We start from the raw sequence: 25,544 nt of genomic DNA, 5'->3' as shown, positions 1-25,544 counted from the left end.
CTAAAGCTAAGCTTTAATTAAAAATAAATATGGTATATGCTTTCATTTAATCATTTGCTTGGCATGCTTGATTTGCCTTTATTTCTATGCTAAAGTTAATTTCTAATATATTCTTCTATATTTAATACTAATGCCTGAATATGCATAGTGTTTCTTTCATGCATTACATCAATGTGACCTTGCTTACAGCAATAGCCTTTTGTTGCCTTTCTGCTGATTCACCAATCCAGCTGGTTTCTTTACGTGCCTACCAGGGCCATCTTCTGTCTGTGGTATCATTCATTTAGCTTCAATCTCCTTATCCTGTTCTAAGCTGGTTTCTACACATCATTTTTGTTCTTTTCCCATACTAGCAATCCTGCTTCAAGCTTGAAAAATAATGCAAAATGACTGATTTTTTAATTAACTATTTCCTTGACCTATCTTATTTTTCTTAACATTCTAATTTATGCTTAATCTAATGTTTTAGAAGCTTTTAATTACTTTGTAGGACTGTTTATGTTAATTTTGCTATTTTATGCTAATATAAAAATTTTCCCTTCTACATGACACGCAGAATTAAATGTAGTGCCACACAATTAAAAAAGGTGACGTGCACAATAAATGTGGTGCGCCCACTTAAGTTGATGCGTACATTCAAATAAGGTGATGCGCAAAATTAAATGTGGAAATTAGAGATGACATACTCACAATCAGAGGGGTGACGACAAGCAAAAGTGTATATTGAAAGGATAGGTTCCATGGTAAAACTAATGGAAAACATTGATTGGTGGCAAGGTCCACAGGGGAAGTTTCCGGTTAAGTGATGTGTTGAGTGAGCGAAGGTTAATATAGCATTCTTTTTTCAATGAAATTGTTGGTGATCACAGTTCATTGTTATGTATACAATGGTGTACATTGACAGGCAGACATCCATTTCTTTTTTTCCCATACAAGACTTATTAGAAAACACCAACCCCAAAGTAAACTTGGGTGTTCCCCGTTCTTTTTTTTGCCTGCAGTGCGGCGCTTGATAGTTTGTTCCAGTTTATTAAGATTCTACATACTATTTTATTGTAATAACAAGCACTAAAGAAATTTATTTGTAATCTAACGTGGTGCTCCGTGGTGATTTTACATTCGATCATTGGAGAGGTATAGCAGCAAATGAGACGAAAAAATCAACCCTCACGTTCATGATTTTTATGTGCTCCGAGTGTCCATATGTTTGAAACTTCTGGATATTGCACAGTATCAGTTGTTCAAGACAACAAGGCATTCCTTTAAGTAATGCAATGACTTATAACGAAAAATGCAAAGTTAAAAAAAAAAATGGGGAGCACCCCAGTTTACTGCCACAGAAAAGTGCTTGTTTAAATGATCATAAAATAATTACACACCTGAAGTTAGACTCAGCACATGAAACATCCTTTTTTAAGTTTCTTTATTGGCATTTAATGTTAACATATTTCTGTAGTACATTTACTGTACATTCCAACAGCAGGTGCATGTTCCCTGAGAATGTGTTCTTTCAGAAATGTAGGAAATAATATATAATAATAATAATAATAATAATAATAATATCTATACATATTTCTTCCTGGTAACATCACAGATGTATTAAAATACGAAATATGGTACAAAAGAAAGGATATACTGTATACATTTTTCTCTGCTTAAAATGGTTTCAATGTGCTCACAAATTTGAGATGATTAGTGAAAGATTTTTTTTATTTGATATTCTCCTCCTTACCTCTCTCCTCCTTGTAGACATTGTTACAAACTGTTGTAGAGTCAGTGTAATAGTGATTCTTATCAACCAAACAGGAAACACAACAGTGGAGAGGACGTTTTTTCTTCAGATTGACTTTCAGTTCCCGAAAATAATTTCAGCCATTTTTGTACTCATTTTATCGAAAATGTGCATATCAATTGACCGCAAGCAGTCAGAAACAATTAGCCTCCCCCTTAAACGTAGACACAAGCAGGCAGAAGCATTCATCTCCTTAGCAACCTTGTACACTGTCATAGGTGGCACGCATTTGGCGACCTGGCTGGGACGCCCTGGAGGACTGGAGGAGGGCTTACGCCTCTCCCAGACCACGTGGTGTTGACCGTTCTGGTGCCTTTGAAGCTCAACCCTGTAGGGGCCAGTGGTCACCGCCAGAGGGCGTCCCAATGCCTATGGAGCCCTGGACCTCAGCACTTCCGCCACACCCAGATGTGCTTGGGGGAAGAGGATCGGGGACACCTGGAGTGCTTCCGGGTGTGCAGCCGGCACTTCAGCCACACTGGGGAGTGCCGGTGGAAGAGTGTCGGGAGGCACCTGGAGCACATCTAGGTGATTATAAAAGGGGTCTTCTCTCTCCGTTCGATAGCTAGAGTCGGGAGGTTTAGAAGACAAGGTCTTGGTGGAGAGGCAAGGAGGCGGCCTCAAGAGAGAGGCATTGTGTTGTTGGCCTGGACTTTTGGGGACTTTGGGGTTGTGTGTTGCACCTTGTAAATAGGAGTATGGACAGCAAACGTGTGTTGGGTGATTTAAACGTGTCTGCATGTCTGTCTGGGCTGCTTTCCATTACACTTAGGGACACCTATTGTGACACTCACACTGCAAGTAGGAAAATTGCCTCCTGGTTTTCAAATCTATAGCAAACAGATACCATTTGCCAAAACGTTGGAAATTTTTAAGCATACTGCCAAGGTTTTCATTATAAGACACTTAAAATATTGCTGTATCATGCTTAGTGTGTTTGTTTAGTGGATCATTTCAACTAAACATTAAATATGTTAAGAAAATGCATAGATGATAATGGAAAGCATTGGGGTTTAATTATTCCTTATGGGTTTTTTAACATATCAAGATGTGCCACAAGGGTCCACTGGTTTCTCACTTTTTGAGCTTATGGGATGTATATTTGTATTATATGAGAAAAATGTAAATGAACTATGTTCTGAAATCTCTTTGGGGTTTTGCCAAAATTTATTATTTAAAATCAGTGATCATTCCCATTTATTTCTTCCTTGGCCACTCATTTCTTTCTCTGCTTGTAAGCATGTCAGTACTGAATCTGCTTTTGAAAACCTTCAGATTAAATTCTGGTTCACAACTAAATGCAGATCAAATTAGTCAATTACAAGTATTAGAAGAGGTTAAGGATACCATAGCTATCAAGGTTGGGTTAACAAATTTAATGTTGCCTGTCATTCGAAACCAACCCTGAAGTTGTGGCCACAGAGAAACAGAGAGAGACCTAATCATATGCCTGAGGTGAAGAGGACAGAAGTGGAACTTGATCTTAGGGGTTATAGAGAAGAATCACAGTTTTTGGCTCATCCAGATGGTTCTGGGTCAAAAACTGGATAGGATATTAATATTTTTATGCAGCTCCTTAAACACAACAAGATGTGTTTGGTGTCTTCCTTGTATTTAGTAGAAATTAGTTTATGTATTAATTCAATGAGGCTAAATTGTTGGCAAATTCATTTTTTGGAAATCACCAAGGAGAAAACAGCTGCCAGGTGGAAATACTGTGTCCTTTCCTTTTTGCAATATGGGGCACTGGCCACATTAAAATATCCAGTGAACAGACAGCTTAGTCCTCACAGTGCATATAGTGGTACCTACCTGAATAATTCCAGAATCTGGGAAGAAAGCATATGCTAGTGGCTGTAGTTGCAATTTTAAGAGTAGCTGGTCTACATATTAATCCCAATTAATGTAATGTTTTACTTGCATTAGGGCAAAGTTATGCCAGAACTGTATAAAAAAGAGATCATTGCTTGTTGTCACGACCCACAAACAAGAAGCAAATTCAGGTTTCATTGTGTATTAACAGGAGACTACTGAAGGTTTACCCATGTTCTTGTAGAATCAGTCTTCACCTTAATACATGGTTTGGAAGGAAGGTGTGAAGGTGTTCTATCCACCCATTGGTCTGAAGTATGGCTGTTTGGAATTAGCTTGTATAAGAAGCCTTTAAGTACCATGACGTCCTATTGGCTCTAGGTTTTGGATAAATCTGCTTGCTTTACCTCACTCTCTCTCTCTTACCAAACTGATGAAAGACCATCTCACAGCATGAACTGAAAAGGACAACACAATGAAGAGCACAGCTCGCCAGCCATATTGAGACAGGCATGCAAACTGTTCTGAAGAAAGCTGACCAAAAATGATGCCTTAACTAGAGAAATTTTAAGTAACTAACAAATCTGTGTGCCGCCTGAAACTACATATCACCATTTATCAGGCTGTATTGTTGCCAATATTCATATGTATTTTGCATATTGTTATTATTTATGAATATTATCAATAATACTTTGATTAAATTCTAACTTAACTCCTGTTTTTCTTTTACTAAACCTAATTGCCTGAGGTTAAACATGTAGAAGGGAAGGTGGGGTGAAGGTATATGGTACAATACCTTATAAACAGTGGAAAGTCTGGGAGATTTGAGGCATTCTGAAAAGAGCTACATATTAATAATAGAAAAGGGGAAAGTAGAGTAAAATATTACTCTACTAAGACAAAACAGTAATCTTCTAAATAAACAAAAGGAGGAACTCAGCACTTGACCATTTCTACTAACACTTGTATTTTCTTGCACATGTGTGAAAAAAATGTAGTCTGCAGTCACAAATCATTTGGTTACCTTTTAGAATGGCCTTCCTTTACCTGGAATGAAAATTTCATGCATGAAGTTCTGACTTGGTTGATGAGTCAATTTTCTAGGTTCATGAATAGCAATAGTTTAATATCAGAAAGTGTTATGTGTAGGAAACATATCTTTATTGAAATCAGTTTTACTGTAAAGAAACACAATACACAAACTTCTATAGAGATAACCTTAATAATAAAAGATTAATTACTGAGGAAAAATGTAGTCTTAGTAATGCCCAGTCAGAACAGATATTCAGGTTTTATTAATTGTTATTACCAGTAAATGAGGAACAATGAATGATTTGTAACATGGAATCTAAATTCTACTTTATTTACATTTATTAATTCATGCTAGTGTATTTGCATGCATTTGTCACAATGTGACAACCTAAAATGTTCACTTGTATGATGTATGCCTTTAACTCAATTCAATAAGACTTCTTCTAGAAAAGAATATTGGATCAGACTTCATATCCCAGTGTGGGCTAACTTGGAGCAGGGCAACAGCTATTACTCTTGAGTATTTAATATTACATTCAAAAATACTTTAAGTAAGAAAATATTTTTTTACTAGATCTGTTTTCTGAATCAGTTAATTGTATAATGAGCTGTATCACTTTTGACACTTTTATCCCACTGTATGAAATTTGAGTTTAAAAAAATTAAAACAATAATTGATATTTCCACTAGCTGTATCCTGCTATGGGAGACAAATACATTGAAACATTAATAGGAAAAACAAACAAGCTCATATCACCACTATAGGTCTGGAGTGACAGTGGCATGCACATGAATCAAAACAATATGCATGCATACATGTATGTTTGTTCCCTTGTGATATTCTTCTAGATTAGACAGGTATTTTTTTGTTATCTTGCAAGCAGTGCCTTTATTCTTTCCCTTACCCATCTGCAAATGTACGCTTAGTGAATAAAATCCCTGGTGCCTGTCTTCTTATCAAAATATATTTTATCGTAACAGAAAAACTAGAAATAAAAAACAAACTTTTCCCAAGTCAACTAAGGTGTTAGTCACGCAGAAACTGGAAATAACTATCCATAATTTAATTTCTATACTTACTTTTTTCTGATTGAGATATTGGCTGTGAGGCATTTTCACCATAAAAGATAATTATTAAACTAGAACAACATTAAAAGAACCCAAAGGAATATACCAGTAACTTTCTCTTCTCAAAAGGATTCAAGGACAAAGACAGTGGCACAACTATGGTTTACTTTACCTTATTTTTATTTTTCTGTTGTCAAACAGCATATGGCAGACAGTATTTGGAATTAAAGATATTTTAACAAGTTTTGACAGAAAGCAAATGACACTTTTTTTTTCTTTTCCAAGATTAAACTTAGCATTTACAATATTCCAATCTTGCATTCATTTTTGTGGAAATAGCAGCATACAGCACATCAGATATACAATATGTTAAAAATGTGAGATAGTGGGATGCTTTCTTGTTATATGATTGACTAAAATAATAATTTGGTCAAACCATTGATCATAAAAAACAAAATACTTTGACACTTATTAAATGCTCAGCGGTGGGGGAAAATATACAAAGTGCAAACTATGCTCAGGTCCATGGAAATTGTAAGTGTTAGTTTAGTTAATCTAACCACAAAATAATAATTGCAATAGTTTTGGGATGTTGCTCATGAGAAATATACAAATAAGAATAAATTGTACACCACTAGTGTAATCATCTACACTATTGATCACAAGTTGTACATTTTGCATTAATAATCACTTCATTAGGGTCCAGTATTTTAAAAAGATAAAAATTGTCCAGCTGAGCCTATAGTATAAATGGAACTCATCATAACAGTGTCATCAGCCCTTTCTTGTTTAATAATATGGAAACATATATTTTTGAACACTTTCCTTATGAACCAAATAGGATTTTGCATGCAGGGGATTGACTATATGGAACAGAATTCAATAATATTCTATATCTGCTCCTTCAGCAATAGTTTTATTTTTTATTCTTTCTTTGTTGTTTATTTCAAACATATTCATACATGTATACAGCCCTTTGATGGCAAATGGGAAGTGTGGAATATCCAAATGAATGTAATTAATTATTGCAATATGAACAATAACAATACTCTGGTAAATCCATACAACTGCTTCTAGACTAATACTAGGATTGTGGTGTATGAGCTCTTGAAGGAGCTTATCACTTGTAAGTAATATTAAGAGAAGTTATTACAGAAAGAACTATGAGGAGTGGATATCAGCTGTTACTGCAAAATTGGTTGTTTATTGAGAACACATGGTTACCATTTACTGGTTACTAAAAGATGACCAGTTAAATTTCTCATAAATATTAAGAAATACTTTCCTCAGAGTGATATGCAGATACTGTACAGGGAATGTAGGAGTTTACCAAGTAGTGTAGCTTAAAGCAAGCTCTTGGGATTGTTTGTGATAATTTTGGAAACATTAAATAAATAAGAAAAGATTAAATATGTAATGCTGAATGTTCTCTTTTCATCCAAGGAATTCTACAGTATGTCTTTATGTTTAAATTCATCAGTCATCGGCCATAAGTGAGCGGTCTCTTCACTGAGGATAACCTGCGGCTAATCTAAGCAATTATAGGACACTCCAGACTGCACAGGTTGAGTGGCAGTCTAGATTAATTTAGCAGTGGTAAATGGTGACTAGCAGGTGACATAAAGTATCCTTTACGGCAAGTCAGTGGCTTATGATTCAGATGTCACATAGTGATCCATGGAGGAAAACTAACTTTTTATATCCTAGAAAATGCTGATCTGTTTATTATGCTATTCTAAAACTTAATCTATCAATCATCCCATGGTATTGGTTCTTTGATCTAATAGATCAATCCTAATATAGCTATGAAAGCCTTATGGTCCTTATTGTTGCCAGCATTCTGCACTGAGGCAGTCTTGACTGTACTACAGTGGTAGTATGTGTCATTGAGGCCACCATAAATCAACTCTTATTACAATATATTTTTTTTAATGGCAGGCTGTTGAGGGCATAACAAACATGCCAACATAATTATTTCCATGCCAGGTCATGCTGATTACTCATGCAAATTTTCATGCAAATTTATTAATTCCCTTTAGGTGTAACTACTTTCTTGTGTTTTCATTAGTTTTGTTATTTTGTGTGGTTAAGCGAATGCTTGTTTTAGTTAAAGTCTATGTGTTGATTACCTAGCTAAACTGATTCCTTTTGTTTCTGTTGATAAAGTACACAATAGGTTCTCACTCGCTGCAACATTAACATGGGCGGAAAAAGGAATAGCTATATTTTGCTCTAAAAAACTTTACCTCTAAAACATAAAAGAGAATTCCTTGTTCATGCTCTATTACTTGTTCAGGTAGAAGCAAAGTGTACAATATATCTAGATGTCTGTAAATACTGCTATTATGCAGTAAGTTTGAATTTTACATGTATATCTTTTGTATTCCTGCCACTGTTTCACACACATTTGTATGCTCTTTTTCGCAGGAGTCGTCATGCCACTCAGTTGAAGAAGAATATTTAAACAGTTTTACACAGTCCTCTCCAGATTTATTTTCACCTTTCCAGTCTTCAGGCTGTTGGACAAATGTTTTTCCCCAAAATCTGAAAAATGTAAATGAAAAGAGACATTCTGAAGTATCTAGCCTTGGTATTAAAACAGTCATTCAGAAATTAGCCATTTGGGATAGTCACACTGTTAAATAGAACATATTAAATCATTTTTAATTTAACATACAGTAACTAAATTATTGGAACAATAAAATGTATTCAATGTATTTCATTACATTTAGGTAACTGTTTTTTAATTTTGATTTTTTTTCACAAGTTAATAACTGAATTTTTAATTAACTAATTCATTTTCCCTGAATTATTTCTTGTAATTATTTATTTCATAGGCGGCACGGTGGCGCAGTGGTAGCGCTGCTGCCTCGCAGTTAGGAGACCCGGGTTTGCTTCCCGGGTCCTCCCTGTGTGGAGTTTGCATGTTCTCCCCGTGTCTGCGTGGGTTTTCTCCGGTTTCCTCCCACAATCCAAAGACATGCAGGTTAGGTGAATTGGCGGTTCTAAATTGGCCTTGGTGGGTGTGTTTGTGTGTGTCCTGCGGTGGGTTGGCACCCTGCCTTGTGCCCTGTGTTGGCTGGGATTGGCTCCAGCAGACCCCCGTGACCCTGTATTTGGATTCAGTGGGTTAGAAGATGGATGGATGGATTTATTTTATAGTTACTTTTTATTTTCTTAGTTTGACATAAATGGTATTTGCTGTGTGGTGGGTTAAATTCCACAGTCACTGTCAACAAAATGTGAGAACAGAAAAAGGAGGACCAACTGATGATCCACTCCATTCCACTTCCCGCCCATCTCACAAAGTTAAGGGAACCACAGAGGCTGAAGAGGGATTGAGAACATTTTGTTTAAATCTACAAGAAGGCGAGAAAATGAACTGGAATGATTTCACTACTATGCTTCTCGATGAACGTGGTTTCATCTTCAGGCAGGTGGATTTTATTTTTGGTTGTTAGTTTTTGTAAATACCGGTTTAGCTATGTAGACTTAAACTGGCTCCAAATGTTGGAGGGTATGGCTCACCAATTCAAGACATCTGCCTAAGAGTTCTGTCTCGTAAACTGACACTGCATTTCATTGATCCCTATGTCATGGGCAGAAGAGTAGGTCTAGTATCTCATAGTCTGGCCCTTCCGGCTCATTTTACAATTAATTCTACCTTTCATGTATCCATATTGAAACCTGTCCATCACAGTTCCTGTCAACCACCAATGGTCAATTGAGCATTGACTAAGAAAACTTGTTGTGACCAATGATAGAAGGAAATAAAGGTAAGAAACTTGATTAACATTTTCACGTGCAAATAGTTTTTCTAACAGTGATGTCTCCCTCAATATCATATATCTAGACTTTTTTTCTGTATTCTGGATAGAGTGATGCTAAATACTGAGGTGGGGCAAATTAAAATAACAAAATGGCATGTCTAGTTGAGGGATAATGCTTTCATCTCTGCCAGCATTTACAGAGAGAGGTAAGGTCCCTTAATATAAATAATCAAAAAGGTTTGAATCCTGTTGATTTTTTTTTGTGAAAATTGTGTAAAGAAAAAATACCAGAAAGCTATAAAAGACAGGTTATCAACTATGTGCAATAAAATTAACTTTGAATTAAAATATACTGTGCCTTATATACTACTCAAAAAAATTAAAGGTACTATTTTTAATCAGAGTATAGCATCAGGTTAATGACACTTCTGGGATATTGATCTGGTCTGCTAAGTAGCACAGAGTGTCGTTAATCAGTTTCAGCTGATTTAGTGTTAATGAAATTCTCATCCTCCTCATCTTTTCTGACCGATTTTTCACTAGTTTTGCATTTGGCTACGGTCAGTGTCACTGGTAGCATGAGGCGATACCTGGACCCTTTAGATGTTGCACAGGTAGTCCAACTTCTTCAGGATGGCACATCAATCTGTACCATTGCCAGAAAGTTTGCTGTGTCTCTCAGCACAGTCTCAAAGGCATGGAGGAGATTCCATGAGACAGGCAGTTACTCTAGGAGAGGTGGACAGGGCAGTAGAAGGTCCTTAACCCATCAGCATGACTGGTATCTGCTCCTTTGGACAAGGAGGAACAGGATGAGCACTGCCAGAGCCCTTCAAAATGACCTCCAGCAGGTCACTGCTGTGAATGTCTCTGACCAAACAATCCGAAACAGACTTTATGAGGGTGGCCTGAGGGCCCGACATCCTCTAGTGGGCCCTGTGCTCACTGCCCCGCACCATGGAGCTTGACTGGCATTTTCATAGAATACCAGAATTGGCAGGTCCACCACTGTGCTTTTCACAGACATGAAAGGGTCTGGAGAAGCCGTGGAGAATGTTATGCTGCGTGTAACATTGTTCAGCATGACTGGTTTGGTGGTAGGTCAGTGATGGTCTGGGGAGGCATATCCATGGAGGGAGGCACAGACCTCTACAGGCTATACAATGGCACCTTGACTGCCATTAGGTATCGGGATGAAGTCCTTAGACCTACCCTCAGACCCTATGCTGGTGCAGTGGGTCCTGAGTTCCTCCTGGTGAACAACAATGCCCGGCCTTATGAGGCAAGAGTATGCAGGCAGTTCCTGGAGGATGAAGGAACTGATACCATTGACAGGCCCCCACGCTCGCCTGACCTAATTTCAGTAGAACACCTCTGGGACATTATGTTTCGAATCATCCGACACCACCAGGTTGCACCTCAGACTGTCCAGAAGCTCAGTGATGCTCTGGTCCAGATCTGGGAGGAGATCCCCCTGGACACCATCCTTAGTGTCATTATGAGTATGCCCCGACATTGTCAGACATGCATACAAGCATGTGGGGGCCATACAAACTACTGAGTATGATTTTGAGCACCTGCAATGAAATTTCATCAAAATGGACTAGTCAGCCACATCATTTTTTCACTTTGATTTTCGGGGTGTCTTTGAATTCAGCCCTCTCTGTAGGTTGATAATTTTCATTTTCATCAAACGATGTGGCATGATTTTTGTGGGCTGCATCAGGAGTGGGCAGGAGGAGGAGTTTAGGAACCTAATCAAGGACTTTGTTAAATGGTACGACTCAAACCACTTACACATGAACACCAACAAAACCAAGGAGCTGGTGGTGGATTTTAGGAGACCCAAGCCCCTCCTGGACCCCGTGATTATCAGAGGCGACTGTGTGCAGAGGGTACAGACCTATAAATATCTGGGAGTGCAGCTGGATGATAAATTGGACTGGACTGCCAATACTGATGCTCTGTGGAAGAGAGGACACAGCCGACTATACTTCCTTAGAAGGCTGGCATCCTTTAACATCTGCAATAAAATGCTGCAGATGTTCTATCAGATGGTTGTGGCGAGTGCCCTCTTCTACGCAGTGGTGTGCTGAGGAGGCAGCATAAAGAAGAGGGACGCCTCACTCCTGGACAAACTGGTGAGGAAGGCAGGCTCTATTATAGGCATGGAGCTGGACAGTTTGACATCTGTGGCAGAGCGACAGGCGCTGAGCAAATTCATGTCAATTATGGAGAATCCACTGCATCCACTGAACAGTATCATCTCCAGACAGAGGAGCAGCTTCAGTGACAGGGAGGTAAATGTTAAAATTATACAATCTATCTATCTATCTATCTATCTATCTATCTATCTATCTATCTATCTATCTATCTATCTATCTATCTATCTATCTAAAATCTAATATTATTGTAAATGTGAAATAGAAGAAAAATAAAAATACAATATTATTTTCTTCAAATAGTTCTGTGACAAAACACCAGAAAATCTGCTTAAGAACATATATGCTCTAATTAAGACCTTAATCACAAACTGCATTTCTAGACAGAAAAGTGCAGAAGGTGAACCTGAGTTTGAGATAAGGCACAATATAAATAAAATAAATTACTATTATTCTTTTAGATCATATCTAAGTAAACCTTACTGATAAGGATTCATATATGAATTATACTTGAATTAATTTTTTTTCTTACATTAAAAATGCTCTAAATATCTGAAAATAACACTTACGTTATGCTTCTGTCAAGTGGTGCGTTGTTCACCCAGTACCAGGCACCTTCTGTAATAATATCATTCAGCCCAATCCAATATGATAATCGCTGACCTTCTTTGCTTCTCAACACAGTCTCTAAAAATTTCTAAAAAAAATAGTTTAGGTGAAAAAGGTTGTGTATGTGTCATTATTTGGATAGAATTAAGGGAGAATACCTACATAAAAATAAAAAGTATAAAGTAAAACAGCCATTTGCTTCTATAATTAAAATAAAAGAAAATCAAGCATGTTGTAGCATCACAGCGTTTTCAGCAAATTGTGAGAAATGTAAAGGAGAACTAAAACTTAATAGGCAGAATAAGTAAAAGTTTACATTATAGTCATATAATGAAGCAATAATTACTTTTTTTTTGGTTTTTCAGTATGCACACAGTATAGTCAAAACTGGTAAATACAGTCAATTAAAGATACTGTGCAGTACAATCAAAATCAGGAGCTGGTTGGAGTAAAAACTTTCACTGTTGCTGACAACTGACTGCTTTGGGTGTACAGAACTTACCTGTATACTTTATACTACCTGAATCTTTTAATGAAGACTTTTAAAAATTGTACATCGAACAAACAGCATTTCAGCAACACAAGAGGGCAACCTAGAGTGTCTGCAGACATGGAAAAATGAATGGCCCTCAGTTTTCTTGCTGAATTCTTTCTTTTATATGTTTTGCTTTTCCCACAAGTTTTAAAGTACAATTTTAGAATAAGAACCCAACCCTTACACTGACCCAGTGCTTTAAATTTGTTCTCCAGGTTTACCTTTAGACTTAGTACCCTATAAACTCATCTTGGGAACCTCACTTCAGGAGCATAATAAGCAACATTTAGAGCTTTTTAAAGTTTCTTTGAAATTGAGCATACATTTCACTTGCTGAAGACTAAACTTCGGACAGAAAGGCCCACAAGCAAACAGCAACTGAAAGCCACTTCAGTAAAGGCTTGGCAGAGCATTAAAAAGGAGGAAACCCAGCATCTGGTGATGTCCATGAGTTCAAGACTTCAGGCTGTCATTGCCAGCAAAGGGTTTTCAACCAAGTATTAGAAATGAACATTTTATTTCCAGTTATTTAATTTGTCCAATTACTTTTGAGCCCCTAAAATGAAGGGATTGTGTTAAAAAATGCTTTAGTTGCCTCACATTTTTATGCAATCTTTTTGTTCAACCCACTGAATTATAGGTGAAAGTCTGCACTTCAGCTGCATCTGAGTTGTCTCATTTAAAATTCATTGTGGTAATGTACAGAACCAAAATTAGAAAAACGTCTCTGTCCAAATATTTATAGACTTGTACATATTTATAACTGTATATCCAATATGCCCACTATGCCCAGTCACCCCACAGCAGTGTTCATTAATTTTAGAATAAAGTCTAAGCCAAGCACAACAGCCCTGTGCAGAGTAGGAAATTAATTATCCTAAAGACAATGTCCATGCAGCATATGAATCTTTGGTTTCATTTAAATGAATGCCTAAATGTATATATCAGCAGACACATTTTTTCATAAAGGAGTAGATGTCATTATTGTTAAACTTGCTTTTTTTGCAGCTTATCCTACCCCTAAAAGCCTTTTTGTACCCGTTCTCTCATACCATTCTGCAACCTTTTTATATGCTCTGCTGCTATTCTGATTATTAATTAGCTGCATATACCATACATAACAAGATTTAGACAGTTTTAGAAGGTTTATTTTATTTATTTGGTTAAAATGACTTTGTTTTAAGACTTTGCAATAGCATCATGGCAGTCTAATTAGAACTAAAAACCCTTCTATTGTTTCTAATTCCTCAATTATGATTAATTTTAAATAAGCACCCTTTTCACCTGTCACATTTTCTCTGTGTATGTCTTGTAGCCATACCTGCTCTGCGTTGCTTTCTATTATAACCAGATGTCCTCCTAGTGTAATACAAAAATCCCGGCTGGCAGTCCAGTTCATTGAATCAGTTGAGAAGAAATAACACTTCTTGTTGTGTTGCAGCCAGCCCTCTGGGCAGGCTGTACATTCTATAGACAAAACAGAATTGGAACTCCATTTAGTATCAAACTTTGATCCTCTACCACACAATTTTACATTCATTTTCAGCAAGTAGTGACAGAGCATGTAATAGGTGTATGGTAGCCAGAAAAAAAAACAGAAATGACAACTGAGATTGCGAATGATACAGAGAGAGTATGACAAAGCTTAGAAATATCCTGGATAGCCATCAGAACACAGTATGCCATGTCAAATATTAAAAACATTGTGAGTGTGATCAATTTCAAGTGTTTATTTTTAGAAAGAGAAGGCGAACAAAGAAATCAAAGATTTAAAAACATTATTCCGGTACCTCGTAATCTTAGTTGTTATTTCTGTATTTTTTTCTGGCTATCCACACACCTATTACATACCCTCTCACTACTTGCTGTTCTTGTGCATTGCCTTTCTCAAGTTTAGCCGACTCCTAATGTTTTGATATTAAATACTTTTTTCTCTTTGGTTCATTCAGAACACCTGTAGGTTAAGCCCAAACAATAGTTCAAGCTCAGGGTTCCCGTTCCTCATAAGTCTGCCCCTGCTGAATTGTGTCTAACATTTTTAGAATATCAGGTATTTTAAGAAAAATGAAAACAAAAATAAAAATAAGTTTCAAAATAAAATAAAAATACATTGGCAGGTTTAGTTGTTCATCAATTTACAGACACCAGGTACTTTTGCCATGCTACCAATGTTACCTGTTGCTCAGTAGACACATGGCCAACTGAGTAACTGTGAGGTCCAGTTTGCATTGCTTGATTGTTAAATGGCCTTTTCAAATCATATGATTTGTCAACAACAATATTCTACTTATGGAATATGTAAAGTGTTGGGAAGGATTTTATTTTCAAAAAAGATTTTTCACTACTGCATAAAGTTACAGGTAGGTTATCGTCAACAAAATGCAAACACTTGATAAGTATGGTGACACTTTTTCACTTGTGATCTACTGGCCGTCAGGCATTTCAGATAAAGGTTTTGCTGATAATCAGAACATTTCAATAGTAACACTTTAATTTAGGTACTGCAAAAATACATCTATTACATACAGTCTATCCGGAAAGTATTCACAGCGCATCACTTTTTCCACATTTTGTTATGTTACAGCTTTATTCCAAAATGGGTTAAATTCATTTTTTTCCTCAGAATTCTACTCACAACACCCCATAATGGCAACGTGAAAAAAGTTTACTTGAGGTTTTTGCAAATTTAATAAAAATAAAAAAAACTGAGAAAGCACATGTACACAAGTATTCACAGTCTTTGCTCAATACTTTGTTGATGCACCTTTGGCAGCAATTACAGCCTCAAGTCTTTTTGAATATGATGCCACAAGCTTGGCACACCTATCCTTGGCCAGTTTCGCCCATTCCTCTTTGCAGCACCTCTCAAGCTCCATCAGGTTGGATGGGAAACGTTGGTGCACAGCCATTTTAAGATCTCTCCAGAGATGTTCAATCGGATTCAAGTCTGGGCTCTGGCTGGGCGACTCAAGGACCTTCACAGAGTTGTTCTGAAGCCACTCCTTTGATATCTTGGCTGTGTACTTAGGGTTGTTGTCCTGCTAAAAGATGAACCGTCGCCCCAGTCTGAGGTCAAGAGCGCTCTGGAGCAGGTTTTCATCTAGGATGTCTCTGTACATTGCTGCAGTCATCTTCCCCTATATCCTGACTAGTCTCCCAGTTCCTGCCACTGAAAAACATCCCCACAGCGTGATGCTGCCACCGTCATGCTTCACTGTAGGGATGGTATTGGCCTGGTGATGAGCGGTGACTGGTTTCCTCCAAACGTGACGCCTGGCATTTACACCAAAAAGTTCAATCTTTGTCTCATCAGACCAGAGAATTTTGGTTCTCATGGTCTAAGAGTCCTTTAGGTGCCTTTTGGCAAACTCCAGGTGGGCTGCCTTCTGCCTTTTACTAAGAAGTGGCTTCCATCTGGCCACTCTACCATACAGGCCTGATTGGTGGATTGCTGCAGAGATGGTTGTCCTTCTGGAAGGTTCTCCTCTCTCCACAGAGGACCTCTGGTGCTCTAACAGAGTGACCATCGGGTTCTTGGTCACCTCCCTGACTAAGGCCCTTCTCCCCCGATCGCTCAGTTTAGATGGCCGGCCAGCTCTAGGAAGAGTCCTGGTGGTTTTGAACTTCTTCCACTTACGGGTGATGGAAGCCACTGTGCTCACTGGGACCTTCAACGCAGCAGAAATTTTTCTGTAACCTTCCCTAGATTTGTGCCTCGAGACAATCCTGTCTCGGAGGTCTACAGACAATTCCTTTGACTTCATGCTTGGTTTGTGCTCTGACATGAACTGTCAACTGTGGGACCTTATATAGACAGGTGTGTGCCTTTTCCAAATCATGTCCAAATCAACTGAATTTACCACAGGTGGACTCCAATTAAGCTGCAGAAACATCTCAAGGATGATCAGGGGAAACAGGATGCACCTGAGCTCAATTTTGAGCTTCATGGCAAAGGCTGTGAATACTCATGTACATGTGCTTTCTCAGTTTTTTAATTTTTAATAAATTTGCAAAAATTTCAAGTAAACTTTTTTTCACGTTGTCATTATGGGATGTTGTGCATAGAATTCTGAGGAAAAAAATGAATTTAATCCATTTTGGAATAAGGCTGTAACATAACAAAATGTGGAAAAAGTGATGCGCTGTGAATACTTTCCGGATGCACTGTATTTACTCATATGTATCAAAACCTTAACAAAGCCATCATTTAATCTTAGTCATACTCACAAAGCATTAGTAAAGTGTTTATTCATCTGTGTAACATAAGCATGTAATAATAAGCCTGAATTAGACCAAAAGATGCCTTTGCTAAGGTTTTGTTACATAACAGTAAGTGACTATTAGGTGCATTTTTGTAGTACCTAAATTAAAGAGTTTGAAAGATATTGCAACTGAAGATGACTGTATCTCCATGAACACAAACTCACTGCTCTCGTATGATACCTTTGCATATTCTGCCTTAATATACTTAACCAGGCTTTCTTCAGTTTCTTATGTAACTCCATTTCATCTAATTTTCTATCCAGGACAAATAAATGAACACATCATTTTAGACAATACACTTTATTTACTGGGCAGCATGGTGGTACAGTGGTAGCACTGCTGCCTCGCAGTTAGGAGACCCGGGTTCGCTGCCCTGGTCCTCGCTGTGTGGTATTTGCGTGTTCCCCCCGAGTGGGTTTCTTCCAGGTGCTCCAGACTCCTCCCACAGTCCAAAGACATGCAGGTTAGGTGCATTGGTGATCCTAAATTGTCTCTAGCATGTGATTGGTGTGTGCCCTGTGGTGGGCTGGTGCCCTGCTTGGGATTTGTTTGTGCCCTGTGCTAGCTGGGATTGGCTCCAGCAGACCCCTGTGTTAGGATATAGTGGGTTGGAAAATGACTGACTTTATTTATTCTGATTTTCAGAAGGTTTTTGATAAGGTAACACATGAGAGGACAATAATAGTATTAAAAGAAGTGACAATTCATGGTGTTGCGTGTAGGTGGGTACAAAATTGGTTTAAATACCAATAATAAATAGGTCAACCTTTTCAGGATTACAGTAGGTGATATTAAAAGTGGTGTTCCCCCCAGGGATCAGTGCTGAGGCTGCCATTCTTTTCAATATACATAAATGATCTGGAAAGAACATGAACAAGAAATTGGTCAAATAATATAGAATCAGATGAATCAATACAGAAGCACCTGGAAAGCATACAGGCTTTGGCACAATGTGAGATGAAATGTAATGTAAGCAAATGTAAAGCATTACACACAGGATCAGGAAGAAAAAATGTCTGATTTGAATGCACCTTGTCAGAAGGACATAGGAGTCACAGTTGAGTCATCATTATCTACATATAGACAGTTTACAGAAGTAATAAAGAAGGCTATTACGATGTTAGGTTATATAGCATGATGTGTAGACTACAAGTCAAGAGATGTTATGCTTAAGCTTTATAATGCACTAGTGAGGCCGCACCCAGAATACAGTGGACAATTGTGGGCTATATTATACAAGATGTAAAAAATGTTAGAAAAAGTCTAGAGGAGAGTGAGTAAAGTGAATGTGGCCTAAGAGTTATAAGCTATTATGAAAGATTGAGTTAATCCTTCTCAGTTTAAACAGCACAGACTAAGAGGTGATATGAATAAAGTGTTTAAAATTATGAAAGGAGTGGCACAGTGGTGCAGTGGTAGCGCTGCTGCCTCACAGTTAGGAGACCAGGGTTCACTTCCCGGGTCCTCCCTGCGTGGAGTTTGCATGTTCTCCCCATGTCTGCGTGAGTTTCCTCCCACAGTCCAAAGACATGGTGGATAGGCGATTCTAAATTTGGCCTTTGTGTGTGTCCTGTGGTGGGTTGGCACCCTGCCCAGTATTGGTTCCTGTGTTGGCTCCAGCAGACCCCTGTGACCCTGTGTTGGGATTCAGCAGGTTGGAAGATGGATGGATGGAAATCATGAAAGGAATTAGTACTGTGGATCCCTGCTGATACTTTTAGATAAATTCTTCAATAAGAACACAGGGAACAGATTTGAAGATTTTTTAAGAACAAATTTTGCACAAATATTAGAAAGTTTTTCTTCATAAGAACAACTATAGATGCACAGAATAAAATATCAGGAAGTGTGGAAGAGATCATGAGTTTAGGGACGTTCAGAACTTAACTTTACTGTCAATTCATACTAATAAAATACTGTACTGTCAAATATCTCAGTTTATCGTTAGTATTTTAATACCTGATTTTGTTTTGTTGTAATTTATCATACAGTGCATGTTCTTGTATTTCACCTTGTTCCCTTGAAATGCATGCTTGGGTGCTTTGTAAATGACCTCGTGATTTTATACTTAGTGAATGGCAATGTATAAAATAAGGATTGATTATTTGATTAGTTACAAACCCAGAGAAAGGTGGCATATCAAATTACATGATATGTATAAACAGACATGGAATTTAAATTGGGATGGACAAAAATAGAAGATGCTGGAGAACTTAAATAATTACCAGCTTATCCCACTGGGACTTTACAGTTAAAAGAGATTCTCAGCATTTCTTGGGTTGAAATATAATTTGCTTTGCATTTGAAGAGGGATAAATGTCTGTTTTGTAAGAAAGAGTGAGCAATTGTAATATATATTTGATGGAGTAAGAAGAACCTCCCCTTTCTGTTTAGTCAGGTTCATGATAGACTTCTGTAATAAACAAATGACATAATATAACATAACAATGTAATTGTTTACAATACCTATGTGTACGGCAGTATTTAGAGGAGCTGACAATGACAAATGTGACAAGTAAATGAGAAAGTGGCTCAAATGCACATTTCAGTGCAAATTAAAAAATGGATGGAAGTAATAATGTGCTGCTGTAGACAATGTAGGGAAAATTGGCACATGTAACAAATGAAACATACTGTGGCAGATAGCTGGGGGCCCTGCCCAGCCAGGATGGCTGGAGGGCCCGGGAGAGGGACAGTGCCTCCCCTAGGTCACGAGAGGGTATGCATGGGGGCCACGGGATCAGAGCTTGGAAGCTCATTCCTATTGGGGCCCATGGCCGCCGTCAGAGGGCGCCTGGGGATTATGGAGCCCTGGGCTGCGGCACTTCCGCCACAGCTGGGGGTCCTGCCAGAGGAGGTTCCAGGCAGACCCAGAGTGCTTCCGGGTGCTCATGCGGCACTTCCATTACGCTGGGAGGTGCCATCAGATGATCATTGAGAGGAGCCTGGAGCACAACTGGGGCATTATGGGAGTGGCTGCCTAGCTCCATCAAATGAGCTGGAGTCGGGAGAAAGAAGACAGAGCTTGTGAGAGGAGGAGTTAGGGCAATAGAGTTGGAGAAAAGAAAAGAAGAGACTGTGAGCATTTGGGCTGTTAAGGCATTGTGTGGTGGTGTTAAAGAAACGAAAGAAATTAAATATGTGTGTTTTGGAAATTTGGTGTCTGTCTGTCTGTGTACGGTGGGCTGTTCTTCCACAATACATAATATTTTAAATGTTCTAATCCAAATATGGTTTGCAACAATGGATGTGGAAGTGAAATAAAAGTCAACGGAAACTTAAAATGAAAACAGAACTTAGACATTTACAATTTTTATTACACAGTGCAACTGATGTGAGGATTGGTCTCACAGATTGGTCTAATTCCTATGCCAGCAAAGCAAATTAAACAGAATTAGTGTACAAATAACAGAAAAATTATTAGACAAAGTCGTAAGAAGTTTAGTTTACTTCAGCATTATCTTTCACTGTAGCTCTTTTAGACTAGGTACCTTTCCATTTAAAAATCTATAAATCCTTCTGATAGTTCATCAAAACTGAAAGGCCATTCCCAATTTGTAGCATTGGGAGCAGTAACAGTTTATGTACTCCATAAAAAACAACTCCCAATACTGGGCTTAAGCAACAACCACAGCACTATAAAACTCTTTAACCAGCATTGACCAAGACTCGGTCAGCAAAATAACTTGCAGTTATAGAATAACACACAAAAGTTGTGTCTATAACTATAAAAGCAATCAAACTTGGTACAAGCTACTTTATAGTGTGAACGCTGGCCCGGACACACACACACGGACATCATATTTACACCACACACTGTTTTTTTACAAAGTCTATTTACAAGAAATACGTGCACTCACAAACCCCAGTGCCTCCAGCACCGATTCCCCCAATGTCCAGGCCGCACAGTCCTGTGCCTCTCTTTCCTTTGACCACCTCCCGTCCTCTCTCCAGTTCCGTCCTCTTCCACCCGACTTCCACTAATGACTGGAGGGAGGCGGCCCCCCTTATGGTAACCCGGATGGGCTCCAGCTGCTTCCCGGCAATTAGAGTTAGCCACACCCCTGTGTGGCAGAAGTGCCGGCTGTGCACCCGGAAGCCGTCCGGGTGTCCCCTGTCTTCCCCCCGGCACTTCCTGGTGTGGCGGAAGTGCCGGGCTCCCGGGACAATAAGGCACTGGGGCGCCGCCTGGCGGTGGCTACGGGTCCCTACAGGGCTGGGCTTCGAAGCCCCCTACCCGAGGCCTCCTGCATAACCAGGACGGACGCCCCCTCTCTGTCTGGAGCAGGCACACGCCCTCCTCTGGTCCTCCAAGGCGTCCTGGCCGGGCTCCAGCCCCGGCCGGCGACCACACGGGATAAACCGGCATCGGGGCGCCGCCTGGCGGTGGCCACGGGTCCCTACAGGGCTGGGCTTCCAAGCCCTCTACCGGCGGCCCCCAACATAACCAGGACGGACGCCCCCTCACGGTCCGGAGGAGGCACAAGCCCTCCTCACGTCCTCCTGGGTGTCCCGGCCGGGCTCCAGCACCGGCCGGGGACCACAATAGATTTCAATCCTGGTCTAACCATGGTGTCTGGGTTATGACTCCCAGTGATCTCAGTCTAGCAAGGCATCTATCATGCAATTCTATCCTTTACATTCAATAAAATGCTCTATTATCCTGCAATCAAGAAGTGCTGTACTTAACCTTGCAAATAATTCTTCCCTTTCTCCTCCAATAATTGGAGCATATACACTAAAGCCTATTACTACAGTAAGAATGTATGGAACTCAGTTCTTACTAAATAGGACTTCAAATGCACTGAGCTAGAACCACAATTAACCACCATTTCATTGTCTCACTGTTCCCACTGCTTAAAGTAATTCATTGTCAGAATTGGTTTCTTATATAAAGCACACTCCCACTTTTTCAGGAGTTAATAACTCAAAAAAGACCCTTTTTCTCCAAATTCCATATTGCTCCTCTGTTTACCAAGAACAAAGCATATTCAAATTTCGACAGATTAGATGCTTATAATGGAAGCTCAATGGGGATCATTTCTAAATCTTCCATTATAGCAGCAACCTCACACAATAACAAAAATATATTAACAAAATCATGCAATAAATGCAGAATGGTTTACAATGAACAAATAGCACCTTCTCACTCTATTTCTTCAAAATTATCCCAAAAACAAAAAAAAAAGAAAGAAAGAAAGAGTTGTATGCTCACCTAATGATGAGTTATTTAAATGACTGCAGTGCTCCAAAGTTGGTTTGCTTAAAAACAGCTCATTAGAGATTTGAAAATCTGCAGGAATATGCAGCTCAGTTTTTTTAAATATCACTGAAAAAAAAAGATAAATGCATATGTAAATAAAACATATTTGTCTGGAAACTATTCTTTTTTCAAGAAGACATGGTGTATCCTATTTTTAGTTACCAGAACTTAGGATTTACATTTTGGCAGACAGTATAAGCTTGTAGTCTATTACAAAGACCTCAGAATTAGATTGAATTTTCAGGCACTAATTTTAAATTGTTTATTTCAATGTAATGTTACCTTTCCTACATTTTTATATTTGTTGTGTGGAAGCATGATGATAGTATTTATTCTTGTCTGAACTCAGATATACAGGTATCTATCTATCTATCACAGATATACAGTATAGTGTCATACTTGTGGGCTTGAGGAGCAGTCGATTGGCTTGACTAAGTTTGAGATAACGCTGGACCAAGGGTTGACAGGGTGTACCAATGCCTCTTTTTCTTCTCCCCACCTAACAACACTTCCAGTCACTCCACAGAGTGCACCTCTGTACATCCACTCCCAAGCCTCTCATCACTTCCGTCATCAGAGACACGCCTCTTCTGAACAAACCGCTATTAAAACCACCATATTCCTGTCATTAGTTAGTCAACACATGTTAGACTCAGTCTTGAGAGATTACTCTGTTGCAATGCACCCATGCTTTTGTCAAGTATAAGGGGTGGATCCCTAAGTCTTTCTCTGGTTCGCTTGTCATTCTTATAACAAATATCACAGATCTGTCACAATTCAAGAGCCAGAGATTGCAATATGCGTATTGTCTAATGTGTATGTGAAAGGTCTCTCAAAGTAGAAGAATAAAACTGAATATCCTGGCTTATGATGTTTATTATGAATTCATAATTCTTGTGTTATAATTGTCAGTACTTTGTTAATTTTTCTTGAGATACCTAGAAATGCACTTGAGATATCTTTGTTTTTCAGATATCTCATCTCTTGTAATAACTTGATGTCTTTTAAATATATATATATATATATATATATATATATATATATATATATATATATATGTGGAAGGCTGCCGGCTTCCCAGGCGGTCCGCACCCCAGGCCGACAGGAGGAGCTCTCCGACACCAGGATCGTGCCCGAGGTCCAGCAGGGCCTTATGGACTTTGTAGGTTTATACACAGCCCTGCTGGATACCTTGGGGACCACCAGGAGTCGCTGTGGGAGGACTTGTGGGATCTGTTGTGCCCTATGACCGGGAGTACGTCACAGTCACGTGACGGGAAGGAATGGCGTGCTCCCGGGGTGAAGTAAAAGACTGATTGCCCTGACCCGGAAGGAATAGGGAACTGTGGACTGCTGGGACAGGAACACCTCCGGGTCAGGGGCTATAAAAGGACGGTGCCTCAGTCCAGACACTGAGCTGTGCTGGGTGGGAGAGGAGCAAAGTGTCTGGGCGAGGAGGAGAGGTTATTGTGTTTATTATTAGTGGATAGTGATTTGTTGTGAGATTTATGAGTAGTGTGGGAGGTGCTTGGTGCACTGTGAAAAATAATAAAAGGTCGTGGACTTTACCTGGTCTTTGGAGTCATACCTGAGGGTTCAAGGGTGCACTACTGCCCCCTACTGCCACACTGGCGTAGTCGGCAGGATTCTCTGGCCGTCTGTTGGCAGAGGACCTGCATAAAAAACAAATTTCGTGTGGGCAGACAACCCTCGGTCGATTCCCCATTTTTACACGGAGGTGCACAACACCACCCGCTGCCAAGGAAGCGGCAACAGTGCGTGCTATCCCGCTATACAGGGCCATGGGAAAGAAAACGGGAAAAAAGAAGGTCAGTCCCAGCCGCCTGCAGGGCATGACGGACGCCGCGATGTCCTGGACCCTCCTGACCGGGAGCGAGGAAGACAAAGCGCTGATACGGGCCAAACAAGCCCGGGCCGCGAAGGACCCGGACACGGACAAATGCCGACCGCATCGTACTCCTTAGATGGTCCGGGGGTGCCGCATTCCGTTACGGAGGCGGCTGCAGGTAAACCGCCCGGCGTCCGTCTTTGTTTTATCATGTTTTGCAGACGCCGCCGAGAAACTTGCAGCGGTGCCGCAACTGACTACCTCGTGCTTCGGCAAAATGGCGCGCTGCTCCCAGAAGACAAGCCGTGACGCAAGACGGCTAGAGACAGCCGCAGTCGGCGACAACAGACTGGTCACCCGCGGTGGATGTCGGACGGTGGAGGAAGCCCGAGTCCGCCGGCGAGGCCGGTCGCCCCTAACGGGTCCGAGCCTCCTGGAAAGGGAGGGGAAGGCGGGCGAAGCGCCGCCGAAACAAAAAGCCTCCGACAAAGAGGGACGGCTTGTGGCTGACGGGTCTGCCGCGGAAAAGAAAAAGGCAGATCTCAGCCGGCTTGTGGTAGCCAGCCGTCCCTCTGAGGACTCCAACTCCCAGGAGCCTTTGCGCGACCCAGCGGAACACGTGCCTGGAGGCGACGGGCTCATTGGCTCCGGCCGGACGGTAAGCAAAACGTGGAAGCGAAAATGCAGCCGGCCGTAATAACTAACTGTTTGGACTTACAGGGTCTCGAGAAATACCTCGAGCCCCTACACCGTTTCTTGCAGGGTGTCGAAGACCTAAAGGAACGAGTGGAGGAACTAGGAGCAACGGCAGCGGCACCTGTAAAGGCACTGAAGGATTTTGTGCAGCGGCTGCGCCGGGAAGCTCCGGAGATGATCGATGCGGGAGTACAGGTGAGTCCCTCCCGTGTCGTAGAGAATAAGGGGACACAGTGCGATCGGGCACCGCTGAGAATGAGTAGCGCGTGTCAAAGCACTGTGTACCCGACAAGAGACTGGGGCACGATGACCGAATGGTCGGGGACTGGAGCAAACAGCCCGGGGCATGCGCGTGGCGTGGCTTTCCGGGGCAGTACGGCTCACCAGGACCCGACCGGTCTTAAGTGCGGGGTAGCGCCGGTGGTAGGAGTGCCGGGGGAAGCGCCGCTCGTACCGGTGCAGCTGAATAGTGCTGTTCATCGGTGCGGGACGATGCTAATGACGCCGACTCCTAGTAAGCGGAAGGAAACGGGTGTGCAGACAGTAAAGAGGCTCTCCTCTTTCCATGGAGAGCCTCAGGCTGAGCGCAAGCCCCAGATCAAGCGGGAGATCCCCAAAAGGAAAGGTGGGTCCCCGACATAATGGAGAATAGGCTTAAGGGCCGCCAGGCGGCCGTGATGACTTCCCTGGCAG

The 25,544-nt window shown here is 40.3% G+C and overlaps 1 protein-coding gene across 1 annotated transcript in view; it reads right to left on the bottom strand.

Moving 5' to 3' along the window:
- Window positions 1-5,866: 5,866 nt before the first annotated feature.
- The window catches only part of si:dkey-26c10.5 (uncharacterized protein LOC563797 homolog), a 62,734-nt gene continuing 43,056 nt past the window's right edge, over window positions 5,867-25,544 (bottom strand). Inside the window, exons 3-6 of the mRNA XM_039763758.1 lie at window positions 22,259-22,372; window positions 14,102-14,247; window positions 12,206-12,333; window positions 5,867-8,248 (exon numbers count right to left, since the gene is read on the bottom strand). Coding sequence (XP_039619692.1) covers window positions 8,068-8,248; window positions 12,206-12,333; window positions 14,102-14,247; window positions 22,259-22,372 — 569 coding nt within the window. The 3' untranslated portion in view covers window positions 5,867-8,067. The remainder of the gene's footprint in view (window positions 8,249-12,205; window positions 12,334-14,101; window positions 14,248-22,258; window positions 22,373-25,544) is intronic.

Source organism: Polypterus senegalus, chromosome 9 (genome assembly GCF_016835505.1).
Source record: "Polypterus senegalus isolate Bchr_013 chromosome 9, ASM1683550v1, whole genome shotgun sequence".
Classification (NCBI taxonomy): Eukaryota; Metazoa; Chordata; class Cladistia; order Polypteriformes; family Polypteridae; genus Polypterus; species Polypterus senegalus.
Note: the sequence above shows the minus strand (reverse complement) of the source record. Positions and strands in the feature narration are given on the sequence as shown.